The 14,109-nt window shown below is 46.2% G+C and overlaps 7 protein-coding genes across 7 annotated transcripts; 3 read left to right on the top strand and 4 right to left on the bottom strand.

Annotated features, from left to right (window-relative positions):
• Nucleotides 1-1,277: 1,277 nt before the first annotated feature.
• FSST1_012348 (uncharacterized protein) lies at nt 1,278-3,548 on the top strand (the record flags this gene model as incomplete). The annotated part of the gene is made up of 1 exon (XM_083235565.1): nt 1,278-3,548. The coding sequence occupies one exon, from the start codon at nt 1,278-1,280 to the stop codon at nt 3,546-3,548; it is 2,271 nt and encodes a 756-aa protein (XP_083082044.1).
• Nucleotides 3,549-3,887: 339 nt separating this feature from the next.
• On the bottom strand, nt 3,888-4,877 carry FSST1_012347 (2EXR domain-containing protein; the record flags this gene model as incomplete). The annotated part of the gene is made up of 1 exon (XM_083235563.1): nt 3,888-4,877. One exon carries the CDS (start codon nt 4,875-4,877, stop codon nt 3,888-3,890), a length of 990 nt encoding a protein of 329 aa, XP_083082043.1.
• Nucleotides 4,878-5,522: 645 nt separating this feature from the next.
• FSST1_012346 (uncharacterized protein) lies at nt 5,523-6,043 on the bottom strand (the record flags this gene model as incomplete). Its single annotated transcript, XM_083235562.1, has 3 exons — nt 5,523-5,610; nt 5,663-5,820; nt 5,885-6,043. The coding sequence occupies 3 exons, from the start codon at nt 6,041-6,043 to the stop codon at nt 5,523-5,525; spliced, it is 405 nt and encodes a 134-aa protein (XP_083082042.1).
• A 669-nt stretch (nt 6,044-6,712) lies between these two features.
• On the top strand, nt 6,713-8,214 carry FSST1_012345 (uncharacterized protein; the record flags this gene model as incomplete). Its single annotated transcript, XM_083235561.1, has 14 exons — nt 6,713-6,718; nt 6,772-6,789; nt 7,074-7,115; nt 7,229-7,297; nt 7,353-7,367; nt 7,435-7,449; nt 7,514-7,534; nt 7,586-7,606; nt 7,679-7,699; nt 7,741-7,787; nt 7,839-7,859; nt 7,909-7,968; nt 8,054-8,137; nt 8,196-8,214. 14 exons carry the CDS (start codon nt 6,713-6,715, stop codon nt 8,212-8,214), a joined length of 459 nt encoding a protein of 152 aa, XP_083082041.1.
• A 705-nt stretch (nt 8,215-8,919) lies between these two features.
• On the top strand, nt 8,920-9,918 carry FSST1_012344 (2EXR domain-containing protein; the record flags this gene model as incomplete). Its single annotated transcript, XM_083235560.1, has 1 exon — nt 8,920-9,918. The coding sequence occupies one exon, from the start codon at nt 8,920-8,922 to the stop codon at nt 9,916-9,918; it is 999 nt and encodes a 332-aa protein (XP_083082040.1).
• A 346-nt stretch (nt 9,919-10,264) lies between these two features.
• On the bottom strand, nt 10,265-10,861 carry FSST1_012343 (acyl-CoA dehydrogenase/oxidase; the record flags this gene model as incomplete). Its single annotated transcript, XM_083235559.1, has 1 exon — nt 10,265-10,861. One exon carries the CDS (start codon nt 10,859-10,861, stop codon nt 10,265-10,267), a length of 597 nt encoding a protein of 198 aa, XP_083082039.1.
• Nucleotides 10,862-12,228: 1,367 nt separating this feature from the next.
• Nucleotides 12,229-13,449, bottom strand: FSST1_012342 (uncharacterized protein; the record flags this gene model as incomplete). The annotated part of the gene is made up of 1 exon (XM_083235558.1): nt 12,229-13,449. One exon carries the CDS (start codon nt 13,447-13,449, stop codon nt 12,229-12,231), a length of 1,221 nt encoding a protein of 406 aa, XP_083082038.1.
• Nucleotides 13,450-14,109: the final 660 nt, after the last annotated feature.

Genomic DNA, 14,109 nt, shown 5'->3' with positions numbered 1-14,109 from the left:
AGTTGAAACAATTTAACTACCCAGTTGTCATATAAGGCATCAGGTATGACCCTTCATTCGGAGGGTGCACACAGGATGCCAATATTTCGAGGAAGATCTTGAGAACTTTTGCCTTCTGACTCTAGGACCTGCATCTTCTATTAAACTGGGAAGTGAATCTGCGGCATATATACATACTGCCCGCCGATACACACGGTGCCATTGACAGTACAGATTAGCTAGGGAGAAGTAAGAGATGTTCTCATCTGTAATTCAAATTTCTTTCCACAGTTAATACAAGCCTCACGATATGCTTTCGACAGCCTTTGTGATGACATGGCCTCTGCCCCGCGGAATTCAATCGTAAACTGGTTTCGATGACTCTATGTACCTAATAATACTGGATACATTTCAGTCATCACTCAACTCGATTATTCCAATAAACAACAACGGATAGGCTGTCCCGGAAATCAAATCCATGCGTCGTTGGTGTTATGTTCTGTCCTAAAATGGAATTAATCCGCAGAAAGGCAGAATGCGATTTCGCAAGAGAATTGAGGGTTTTCAAAATAGGGCTTTCCTCGACAAGGCGTGTGGGAGACGATTTGCAAGTATTACCGGCTGGTATCTCAAGATACTGTCCACTGAGATCAAATATTGTGGGCTTGAGGCCGGGTTCTCGTGATGTCCACTTTGCACTGTTGTCAATGATTTGAATCCTGAACCTATTACGTGCACCCATCTGTTCAAACATTAGGTTTAATAGAAGGTGACGCACCGTTTTAAGGCCTTGGCCCCAGTTTGGATGCAGTTCAACCACAATGTTTTTCGGCAAGTTCGACAAAAGCTGGCCACAAATTGTAGGCCTTCGGAACAACGGGATAATTTCTGATGTTATGCAGAATATATCCTGTTCAGGATACACATTGTGACGCCAGTGCTCGTGTTGGGCATTGAAAGATGACATGGGAGCCGCTGGATACTGTCCTTGGTGATTTCGCTGAAATATACTTTCAGCGACCAATCTTAGGTACCTGAAAGACCAGTTTCAACACCAGCAATCGCTCTTTGATGCTTTTGGCAGGTCAATGTACGAGGTCATGGTTGCAGTTACATTTGTTGGTTTATTTAATGTTACATTTGCAACATTCCCCGCACTTCAGTGAGGAGCACCTGTTTCTTGACTGAGATCGACAAACGAGACAAGACGACAAGATAAGCAGTGAAGGAAATACAAATGTGTCAGATCTCTAAATCTTGTTTTGTGGCGCTTTCATAAACATTGCAAAAGAGGCGCCATGTTGATCCAACGACATCGTCTGATATCAATATTACTGGCTGCACCCGTCTTGACACTGGCCCAGGACCTTATCCCTCCCCCCCTCGAGACAGCCGATACTTTTACCCAGGATATCTGGTTGTTTGATCAAAGCGATAAGATAATCTATATCGACAATGACTTTGCTTCCGTATCCGACAAGGATGGTCTGACTCTTATCCCACCCACCTCGCTTGGTTTTGCGACCACCTTTCGAGATGACCTCAATCAGATCACAGGCCTTAACTGGACGTTGAAGCAGGCAGGCAACACTCCCAGTAATGCCAGTGGTATCTTCCTTGGCGCCTATACCGGGGAAACTTCCGATTTCACGTACGAGAACGGGAAGTCGACTTCTGAGGGCTACGAAATATCAATCAACTCGGCACGTATCACGATCGGCGGCAATGGCGCTCGAGGCATGTGGTGGGGGACCAGAACCCTTCTTCAGCTTCTTTCTCTCTCTGAGAAAGGCACTCTGACAGCCACGTACGCAAGAGATGCACCAGCCTACGCGACAAGAGGATACATGCTCGATGCCGGTCGAAAATGGTACTCCAAAGACTTCCTCAAGGAGCTCTGCAGCTACGCCTCTTTCTTCAAGATGAACGAGTTCCATTACCACCTTAGCGATAACTACCCACTGAACCGTGGAAAGAACAAGACTTGGCAAGATGTTTATTCGCATTTTTCACTCCTGCCCGAGGATGAAGATCTACGAGGCATCCTGCACGGTCGCGAGAACGAGACTTTGTCTAAAGACGACTTTGATGATTTGCAGAAACACTGCGCTTCTCGTGGTGTCACTGTCATCCCAGAAATCGAAGCACCAGGCCATTCACTGTATCTCACCAAGTGGAAGCCAGAACTCGCCCTTCCCAAGAAGGATCTACTGAACCTTACCCATCCCGACACTTTACCGACCGTACAGAAGATATGGAAAGAGTTCCTCCCGTGGTTCAAGACGAAGGAGGTTCACATCGGCGCAGATGAGTACGACGCTGAACTTGCAGACGACTACATCACCTTTGTCAACAAGATGAGTCGTTTCATCAACTCCACGTCTGACAAGCGAAGTCGCATCTGGGGCACACACGAACCGTCCAAGAAAAACCAGACCATTGACAAAGACGTCGTCATTCAACACTGGCAGTATGGTCAATCAGACCCTGTACAGCTCGTCAAGGATGGCTACGACGTGATCAACTCGGAGGACTGGTGGGCTTATACGAGCTTGAAGAACGATCACATGCCGATTCTACCAGCTAGATACCCGCAGTTCTTCAACGAGAACCGCGTATTTGACTTCGCCGATAAGGACGGCTGGCAGTGGGCGCCCGCTGACTTCAATCCTTTCAACACCAGCATGCAACTTGATGGTGACGAGTCACGACTTCGGGGTGCTACATTAGCGGCGTGGAATGATAACGGTCCCGATGCTTCGACACAGTTGGAAGCGTATTATTCGATGCGCCGCGGTATCGCTTTGGTAGGAGCTCGTGCCTGGAGCGGAAGCCGTGGGCCCAAGCTACTCGAGGAGACGACGGATACGAGCATCGACCTTTATTCCCCTCGAGTTCCCGGTCAGAACCTCGACCGTATATTGTCTGTTTCCGATAAAAATGGTACATTACTGTCATGGTCTCGATCGACTAGCGATGACGACAAAATAAATCTGGGCCATGGAAGCAAAGGCATGAATTACACATTGACTTTATCTGTAAACGGACCATTCACCCTATCAGGCCCCGACAACTCTTTGTCTCTTGACAAAAGCGGCAATCTTGTGTTCGATGCCGATGGATGGGAATACCCTCTTCGTCAAGTCAGCAAAGATGATGCTCTGAAACTCGACCCGGGTCATCCGGGTCGGATCTGGGTCAACGCCTCCTCATCCAAACACGAGCCTGTCAAGATATCAGTGCCTTCTGAGATTACCCTAGTGACAGACGTACTCCATGGTACGGTGGTGTTTATTGGCTCAAATGTGATGGGAAGATTTGAAGTTTTTGTCTATGGAGGGCGGAACACGCAGTTCAGCTGGAGTCAGATGGCGTTTGTTGCGCCCCTGGATGAGATCAAAGGGGGAGTGAGTGGCTTAACTTTGAATGCATCTGCCATGTTCTCCGCGACTGACGCAGATGAGACGACGCCCAACGTTCCAGGAGAGAACAGTGCTGCTCCCATGCCAGATTTTCGAGGCTTGATTACGGTCTTGATGGTTATGGCCATTATGATCATAAGTCAGTAAGCCGATATGTACGTTGGAACTAATGAGTCACCTGCCATCCCCTCTTAGTAGGTCGCAGAAATGTTAGCCTCCAACGTCTTAGGGTATAAAAATACGTAGTTTGAGAACTTCAGTCTAAATAGCATAAACTGACCTACTAAACTCATCTCTTTTAATTCCAGCGTTCACATTGTCTTAAGTATGGAGGCCTTTTGAGTCTTGAGCGCTGAGTTCATCAATAAACATATAACACTGTCCACCGCGCAGGACACTGATATAAGACACAGAGGTTGTCAAGTTAATCAACCTGTATTGACTTCGTCGATTGTATCTATTCTAGGTGTATTATACTTATCCCACTCAACACGCAACTCGATTATCCCAGCGAACGAAGATGGAGATGCTGTCTCGGGGCTTATATTCTGGATCCAACCCTGATATGATACACCGGAAGGTCATGAGTAGCTTTTGACGAAATGCCCTGTCAAACCTGTCGAGGAAGTCCAAAATAGCAGAACCTTCAACAAGGCGTGTTCTAGATATGCAATGATGGTTGGCTGGTATGTCGATGTACCGGTCATCAAGATCGATTATTGTAGGCTTTAGGCCAGTATCTCGCGAGACCCATTTTGCATCTCTATCAATGAGTTTGATCTTATCCCTGTAGTGCGTCCTTCTAAACAACCGATCGAAGATGAACACACGAAGAAGGGGTAATCCGATAGGTATGAGAGGGTCGTTTTGATACCAGTCAAAGTCAAAGTGAAAAAAGTCACCTGGCCAACCGTTTTCAAGTGCAATGCTCCAGGAAGGGTTGAATTCGAGCGCAATGTTTTTGGGAGCTTCCGATGAACAATGATACCAATTGCAACTAACCCAAAAGCGTATCGAAGTCTCGTTATCTGTAGTTATACAGAAGAAGTCTTGTTCAGGGTAATCCCAATTGTAGCGTTCCCAGTATCTGTAGTGAATGCGGAAAAATATTACAAGTTTTGCTATGTCCTCTTGGTCCCCTATCTGGCTGCAGTGCTTGTCGTTTGGGTGAGGCCAGCGAGCAGGAGCGCCCCCTTCACGACTCGGGATGAGGTTCCATTTCCAGTGTTCGTAAACAACCTCTCTTGATTCTTCACAGGCCAGCCAAAGACCAGCGCTCCAGAGGTAGACTGATTTATCCTTTGGCTTTGAGTTATCCCAATTGCGGTTCAATGGAGCAATTTTATCCCCTTTGCCTATTGTCACGTAATGAATTGTGCGATATTCGTCGCGTCGTTCATGACATACTTCTTTCCAGATCTGCAGCCGAATCTCGGTAGGGAGTCTTGTAAAGGGGTGAAAGGTTGTACAAGCCATGATGTGATATCTGTTGGTTTGTCGTGATGAGGTTGATGGCCGCTGCGGTGAATAGATTAAAAAGAGACTTCAGTCATGGAGGGAACTGGGGAGAAGTGACAAATATTTATAAGGATGCGTAAGGGGTCAGAGTGGGAGAAGCTGGGCAAGTTGACTGACAGTAAGCGTGTTTTCCTGGTATCTCGTAGGTTGTGCTAGAAGAAGAAGAAGAAGAAGAAGAAGAAGAAGAAGAAGAAGAAGAAGAAGAAGAAGAAGAAGAAGTGGGCTGCTGAGCGGGTATTGCTTTTGCATTGTGTGAGAATAAGGTTTCTTGAGCCCTGCTTTTTTGAACTTGAAACTCCAGAGCGAGGGGCAAAGTCGGTATTAGACTTTAGAAATCGTGTAAAACTATCAAATGAGGATACGTAAAACCTTGATCTGGTCAACTGGCTTACAGTATTGAGTTTAAGATAATTCGAAAGTATGTTTTGAAGTTTTCATCTTCAGGTTTCCGAAAAGAAGCGCAGAGATGGAAGGATCAAGAGCTACACAATTACAGATGTATAGACCCAAACTGGATGGATAATTCCCCGAAACAGATTCGAAGTGATACTTTATTCTATTATAAATGTAATCTAACATGAAAATTGGCTCTTGGCACCGTTTTCACAGCTTAGACTTTGGCTTGGTAACAATTCCGACACATTTGATCTCAATGTTGGCGTTCATAGGTAAACTCTTGACAGCAACACATCTGGAAAGCGTCAGCTGGTATGGATCATGTGTAGAGTTAGAGATTGACTCACGTTCTAGCAGGTTTCAAGTCACCCCAGTACTCAGAATACACCTCGTTCATCTTGGCGTAGTACTTCATGTCGGATAGATAAATGTTGACTTCGACCACGTCATTCAGACTTGAGCCAGCCTCATCAAGGATGGCACCAAGGTTGCGGATGATTTGGCGCTAAAAAAGAAAAGCCGCCTAGTTAGCTGTTGTAGGCCTACATATATTAGGACGTTTAACTTACAGTATGGGCCTCAATGTCACCGTCAATAATCTTTCCAGTCTTGGGATCCATCGCGACTCCGCCCGAAGTGAAGACGAAGCCATTGGCGATGATGGCCTGGTTCATCAGGTTCGACGGCACTGCCGGAGCATTCTTGGCGGACACTGGTGTTCTAGTCATTCTTCTGGTTGTTTGTTTCACTTGGCTTGGTAGAGAGGTTCAGGTTTATGTTTGGATGTTGTTGATAAGTACGGATATGTCAGCAGCAATTGACGCCGATAGCGGGGTTTAGATCTGACATCCGAAGATCCCCTGCCTGTCAGGTAGTTGGCTGGTAGGTAGGTAGTGTAGTAGCAACAAAGATGACCTCTACTAAAGCTTTACGATACGAAAATAAATGACCTAAAATTATAGCCTAAACAGCATAAAACGACCCATTGATTTCGTCTCTTATTCCTCAGCGGCCGCAGGAGATGAACCTGCCCGCGCTTTGCCTTTGGGTCTTCACGTGACTCAGATGAATAACCTGCAGGACCACCCCCCAGGCGTACCTGCAGGATGGTGGATTTCGCAGCCCCACAGAACAACGCTTTCCTCCCTGCAGTCGACCGTAGCAAGTTAACTCAATCAACATCATCACTGACAGCAATCATCAAGAAGCACATGTCGAACTACAACTTGGCAAGCAGCTACCCCCATCGATAGGATCATGGCCCTGGGGGTAGCGTGCTTCCACTTTTCAACTCTTTTCAAAACCGTAAGTTCCCTCTACCCTTCCCTATCACAGATTCTATCAGCCTCTGCTTGTACCTGATACTAACTACAATGGTTCTATAGACCTCAATCATCATGACAGTAAGTACAGCCCCTGTCCCTAGGCGGAAGTTTAGTTTGACTAACTTGAACAGAAGCATCAAAAGAACGACGTAAGTCACCTCCGGTCTTGAGACACCATCCATCCCGACCACCATGGACCCTGCCAACGATTCAACCGATGTACCCTTCACGATTTAATACCCCACCCATGAAATGGAGGCTTCGATATCTATTACCAATACGAGACCATGCCATGAGAACCGATCGCCGCAATCATCTCTTTTATCTTGGACAGCTTGCTTGTCTTTCGCCCTTGATGAAAACAGCCAGACGAATATCACAATGCCTAACATGCTGCAATTATCTCGCATTACATACGCTAACATTTGAGAAGAACCCCAAGCCTAAGGCCAGGGCGTCGTCGGCGCCCTATCCGGTAAGTACAAACAAACATGGGACATATATGATCGCTGGCTAACAATTGATAGAAAGTGAGCACATGTCTCAATCTTTTTGCAGCAAAACGTCAAGATATTAATTATTGTCTAGTCGTCTTCCCGCGCCCCTTCGGGGCAGCAGCAGCAGCAGGAGCAGCAGGAGGCCGCTCCGGCGGCCAAGGTTAGTAAACTTCCATCTTCAACTAATACTATATGGATCACTAACAGTAGAACAGCTTACCAAAGCCCCTGTATGTTATCCTCTCTGGACTATACCTAGGCTTGAATGACAAAACATATTGACCTTTCGTGTTACAGCGTGGTTCTCTTGCCGTGAGTTGACACTCCTACTGTCGATAGATGTAACCAAGATACTGATACATGTTTCTCAATATAGGAAGCGGAAAACAAAATTGCTGTATGTATACCCTGGTACTCTGTTACATTACTTCTGCTAATGATATAATAGCATTTTAATGAGTTTGTTCTTGTACGAACTAGATAACATCCTGCCTTTTCCTATGCATCATGATAGCTGACTATAGGGCCTTGCCTTCAATAGCAAAACATGGCAAATAAAACTGTAAGTAATTCTATGACAGCCCCTTGATTGCACTTTTATAGATACTGATTTCTGGTTCTTATTGCAGACCGCCGAGGAAAATATCAAGGTAAGCTGTCTGCCCTACGCGTATACTATAGCTCTTACTAACTGTTCATAGTTCGGCATTAAAAAACTGGCGGTAAGAATGAACTTATCCATTCTGAGAACATGTGCTAATCAAATTACAGGACTGGACAGAGCGCCTGGAGGCGCGATCTTCTGGCTCCCAGGGCCAGTCAGCTGTTGACGTAAGTCTATCTCCTATCTATATGCTGTTGTCGCATTACTAATACATGATGTACAGGCGGCGTTGGCCAAGGAAATGGCCGAAAGAGAGGCCATTCAGGCCAAGGAGAAGAAGAAGGAGGAGAAGGAAGAGGAGAAGGAGGAAGAGGAGAAGGAGAAGGATGACGAGGAGTAAATGTTTTTGTTTGTTTTGTTTGTTTTGTTTGTGTCAGTATTCTCGAAACCTGAGCATGATTAACGAATGCTAACAATTTTGAAACAGGACAACCACAAACAATATCATTATGATATTTTTATCATGACTCAATATCAATACATGAGGGCGTATGGCCCATATTCAACATTCGTCCAGCTTCAATAAAACTTTGATTTACTTTAAAACATATTTCATACTCCCTACCTTCTGTGACTCAAAGCTGCAGGGCGAGGAGAGAAGTCAATATTACGCACGGTGCATATTGTTACTTAATGGTCGTTCATTGTCACGAACATGCGTGTAATATGTGACAAGTCATGTGGTTCAATTCATTCGATGAATTCTATTAACTATCCTTTACACAGCCTGCAGAACTTTCTTTTGACCTACAAACTTTCGAAATCAACTGACCGATTATTGCCACTGTCGACAATTTACCTCAAATTCCGTGCATTGATTATCCTCATTTCAGTCAGATACTAGATAAATAGCCGTTGAAGGGTGGTATTTTCTCGGGTCATTCCAAAAGGGAAAAAAAGTGGTTGGGCGGTAAGACTTTGGAAATCATGAAGACCCACCAGGCATATTGCGCATTTGAGTTGACTTGTTGCACAGGCGACAAACCCAATATCGAGTCATCCGGCCAGAACGCCTCAATTTTTCTATAAATACACCAGTCGCCCTCTGGATTTTCGTTCGGTTTCTCTCCCGCATCAACAATCGACTTCTCCAAAACGAATTGTCGCTCCATCACACCATGGCTCATACTACCTTCCACCCTTTCCCAAGGCTTCCTTTGGAACTTCGGACGCAAATCTGGGAAGCGGCATGCCTCCGGTCCCAAAGCTTTCAAGCAATTCACTATATCACATTCGAACAATCTACCCAGATGGCTCCATTAAGCCATAACTGGGACGACTCAAAACCAAAAAATAATTCAGTCTACCTTTCGGGCGCTGGCCTTTGGACGGCTTGCCGAGAGTCAAGAGAAGTTGTCATCAAGGACTGGGTAAAGCAGCCTCGACCAGAAAACTATTGGGACATATATTTATGCTGCCCAGGAGAGGAAGCCAACTATTATTTAGACCACGGCTGGCCAGAGGAAGAAGACATGTCGAAAGCCTTCATGCTTTACTCTGGTGTCGATGGCGAGCACTGGCGTCAAAACGTTTACCCTGAACAAGATCTATTCTGCCTTGTCCCAGACGATTGGGAGTTCGTGGCCCGCAATTGGGAGAGTTGCGTTATCTTGTGCTCTTGCTCCATCGGCGTTAGCAACATTGCCGTCGAATTTGACCCTTCCTGGAATCTCTGCCTTGAGAACAAGACCGAATCCTGCTTCATAGAGGACGTCCCTGCTTCTTTGGAGTTTCTGCTGCAGTTGCTTTTCAGCCATGTACGGGATAATTACCATCAGATAATCAAGCTCATTGTCAGAGATGTGGACTGGATCTTCTTGCATTCTACTACTGTATCACGGATCTGCGATTCTGATGAAGAGTATGTCGAAGTGTCAGCTGACGATATTGAACCATATTATGACCTTGACCGGAGACGAATACATATTCCCCGAGACAGAGCTCTTGGAGATTTCTTTGATCATCTTGATGAGGTGTATTATGAAAAACTGCTAGAAATCTACTGCGAGGAGAACTTCATGAGTCCTTGCGATTATGAAAGACTGCGTCATACGAGGTTCGACATCCGGGATAGCTTCTCCATACTCGTTCCTCGAGCCAATCAAGTCGAAAAGTGATAGCGCAGCCTATGGTCAGTGGGTTTAACGTTGGTACACTCGCCTAGGGTGGGCTACACAGTTTGTTTAGATCATGGTTCTCGAAGACGTGGGCCAAGATAGCTGAATAGACACGGTTCCACCAACCAAGATCCCCACTCTACCTCCGATGTGAGATGGAGCTAAATGGCTGGCTGCAAGTCTTCTCAAGTCACATGTGAGTTAGTCACTACATAGGTAGTATAATCAAATAGCATCTAGGCACGGCTTAATGTTCTCACGATCTGCCATTGTTCTCGTCTTGAAGTTTGATTCGAGATCATGTGTCGAAATTTCTGCCACAGTACTGTGCTAAGCCACACAGGTCTTAGTAACTCCTGGGTAACTGTAGTACCTTTTCACTAATATAGATCAATATCATCTCCCTACTATCAGGTGCGATTCTCGGAACAAGACATTCCCTGAACCACCTCTCAACATCATATTCTATCGCGTAGTCCCCCATTCCCCCATAGGTCAGAACCGCTCTCTCACAAGCTGTAAATGCTACTTCAGCAGCCATGTACTTTGCACTGTTCGCTGCAACGCCAATGTCATCTTGTCTGACTGACGCATCCGTTTTGCTCTGGTCATATAATCCCGCAGCGTGATACGTAGCCAGCTTCGCACCATCGAGCTTCATGTATGCGTCTGCAAGAGGATAAGAAATGGCTTGGTTTATGCAGATTTGCCGCTTGAAAACGACACGCTCGCGAGCATATTCGCTGGTTTTCGCAAGGGCTATATAGCCGAGACCAAGGGCCTCGCCAGCGAGAAGGCAGCGCTCGGCGTTTATCCCGTGGAGGATCATCTTAAAGCCCTTGTTCTGTTTACCGATAAGAGAGGAGGGTAGGACATTATAATTATCGAGGAAAACTTCATTAGCATCTACTGCGCAACCACCTATTTTCTTGATCTTACGCATCTCAAGACCTGGTTGATTGCGATCGAGATTGATACAGAAAAGCGAGAGACCTTCACTGGGCTTCTTGATTTAATCTATTAGTGTAGTTCAGGCAAGAAGAATCATTTTAGAAGCGACTTAGGCACAAGTGACCCATATCTTTTATCCTGTTACGCTGTAAGACCCATCCGAGTTCTGCTTCGCTATTGTTTCGAGACGAAGAGTATCAAGTCCAGCATTCGGCTCTGTAACACCGAAGCATACACGATAATCCCCGGATACAATCTTTGGAATTGATATTTTAAGTTATTCTTTGTTTCCGAATTTTGCGAGGGGTTATATCGCGTAGACATTAGCATGTATAGACTGGGCACCCGCCATACCAACACCTGACTCGGCGATGGTTTACATCATCATGGTAGCTTCCGAGATACCCAGATGTGAGCCTCCCAATGATTCCGGAAGAGCGATACCTAACCAACCAGTCTTGGCAAGGGCGGCGTGGAACTCTTTCGGGTCTTGTTCATTCTGGTCATGCTCTTGCCAGTACATGTTGGGAAATTCAGCACAAATCTGACCGACAGCATCACGGACCATAAGTTGGTTCTCCGTGAAGCCTGCCAGGCTCATAAGATAGCGCGTGTTTGTTATTAAGGAGGTATTCCTTTGAAGGTGGGATGAGTGTCGGAATAGGACGACGCATGCGGTTGAAGCACCGTACTACTGGTCGCAAATTCATGGCTGATAATTTCTACCGTGTCGCCAGGGCTGACAATCGATAAAATGACTCGGCAATGGCTTGTTGTGTTGGGTCTAAAAGTGGTGGAATTTTGTAGTTGGATGACGGACAATGGATGACAAGATGCGGAGAGTGGGGTGTGCGGCTTGTTTTGTTCTGCAGTCACTGTCTCAGCAATGCCCACGATAAGCAATGATGTGTTGCCAGAGATCACGATGGTGAGGCAAACCCGATGTATCATTTTGTCCAGGTTCAAATAACTATAATAAAATTAGCAAGACAGAAAAGATGGGATGACTTACCTTGGGTGCGTCTCCTGCATTGCCTGAAGCCTGAGATCAGACCAGGTCCCCGGGTGACACCACGTGGAGGTTGCAGGAGTCCGACTTCGTCACCCTTCCCCATTTCTGAGGAACCCTTTCGATCGCAGTAACGCTAGCACGAAGCTCAACAGAAACTGGACCCAGGGAAAAGACATCAGAAACAGTCGATCCCAAAGGAACGTCCTGAGACAGATTCTATAAGTAAGACATCAGAAGCAGTGGATCCCGAAGGAACTCCCCTGAGACCGATTCTATAAGTAAGACATCAGAAGCAGTGGATCCCGAAGGAACTCCCCTGAGACCGATTCTATATAAGAACATCCCCCTCACTGGATGTCATCCCACTTGCCCTTCTTGTATTCCTTGAAGAAGTCTTTCTCTGGATTGGAGATTTTGGGCACGGCTTTGTGCTGCGCTGCGGCGTCCTTGGCTGCTTTTGTAGGAATGAGATTGCCGTCTGTGTCTTTGCCACTGCAAAAATGTTTCCAGTACTGGTCGGCTAAAGCAACAAAGCAGTCTCGAGTATCTTGACTGATCTTTTGTTTGGCGAAATAAAAATTGATTTTGCTCTTGTGAAGCTCAATGGCATTTTTCATTTTCATCCAGTCGATACAGGTGTAATAGAGATCTTTTGTCTTTGGCTTTGGAACGTCGACCAGCTCTCCATTCAGTATGGCCTGTTTCCAGAAATCGCCAACACGTGGTGGAGGATTGTGAGCGGCTTCGTTCCGTTCACTGTATTTACTGGCCCAAAGTAAACACATTGCCCGAGTGGTACCGGCGTGCTTACTGGCGTGATCAAGGCGGTCCAGAAATGGCGTACCGGGGGCTGATGCTTCGTTCTCGCCGTCCTGACGCCACTTTTTAACTGCATCGATTTCCTCTTTGATCAAAACAAGTGCGTCTGTACATGTTGGCTTGAGGCATGACCATTTATTGCTCTTCGATGCAATCTCGCCAGCTGCTTCTGCCTTCTTGTGGTTGGCCTTCAACTCCTCAGGGGTTGGAATACCACCCCCAGCTTTGATGGGGTCGAGCTCAGCTATAACCTTTTTGACGGCAGCATTGCGAAGGGCTTGGGATTGTTTACTCCTGTTGGGAGCTTCACTGCTTTTGATGTGGGCAATGACTTCTTTGAGCCAGTCTCCGTACTGAAACAGGAATTCCTCTTCGAAGCTCTCGAGGTTCGCCTTCTCTAGCTCTGTCTCGGCGGCCTTTAACTTCGCATCCTGGGACTTGAGGGTGGAATCGAAGTTAGCCTTCATCTCTTTGCGATGAGATTCAAGCTCGGCCACCTTGTCAGTGAGCTCCTGGAGGGTGGCCTTGGTCTCGACGACCTGCTCCTGTTTTGCAATGAAGTACTTTGCAAAGGCCTGCAGAGTCTCGTCGTGACCATCATCGCTGGACCGGTGGGCCAATTCAACAAGTGTTGGATAAACACTCTCGGATATCGGGGAGAGTGACCCGCTTGAAGAATACCGGTCGAGCTCTTCCAGAGTCTCGTCGTCCACGGCTCGCTTTCGCTTTTGTTGGCCGTGTGCAGACATTGTATGAATGGGATCTGGAGTGTAATTCAGTGTATCGTAGTATTTTGATATCGTTTTGTTTGTAAGTTGTGGTTGCGGTTTATTGAATTCTCGATAAACTGAATCTTGATGTTTTGTTTGTGTTCTGTCCATGTTTACGTCTTCTGACTCTCAAGTAAATATGTCATGGGTACAGGTACATTCGGCAGGTACGATTTCTTCTGATAGTAAACTTGAGGAAGTCTCCATTGACGTTGAGGGAGAAGGTGCAGGTGGGTAGCCCCCTTATCCAGGCCACACGGTAGTAGGCAATAAAGGCAAGTACCTTGGAGATGACTGAGAAGAGTTGGGTAAGTAGAGCCCAATACCCGCTACATAATAGGGGCATCTCTCGGATTGCCCTAGCCTTCCTTTGGGCCTCATCGAGTAAACTGCCGTCACCTTTGATGCGAAGCTGAAGTTCAATTGTGGTTTTGCGGCCTCCGGTCTGACTGTAGTGCGATGGTGGGCAGCGGAAAAGTTGATTTCCCAAGCCTAAGTGCATAAAAATAAGTACCTAGTCTCAAGAGATATAGAATCAAGGTTATTATTATTATAGATTATCGTATCGCTTTGGTCAAGTGACAATTCAATTAAAGATACCACCCTTATTATCAGCCAGTCTGACACCAGTGCTGAATG

Source organism: Fusarium sambucinum, chromosome III (genome assembly GCF_050947815.1).
Source record: "Fusarium sambucinum isolate potato_lamoka chromosome III, whole genome shotgun sequence".
NCBI lineage: Eukaryota > Fungi > Ascomycota > Sordariomycetes > Hypocreales > Nectriaceae > Fusarium > Fusarium sambucinum.
The sequence above is the reverse complement of the archived record's forward strand: the minus strand, read 5'-3'. Positions and strand labels throughout refer to the sequence as shown.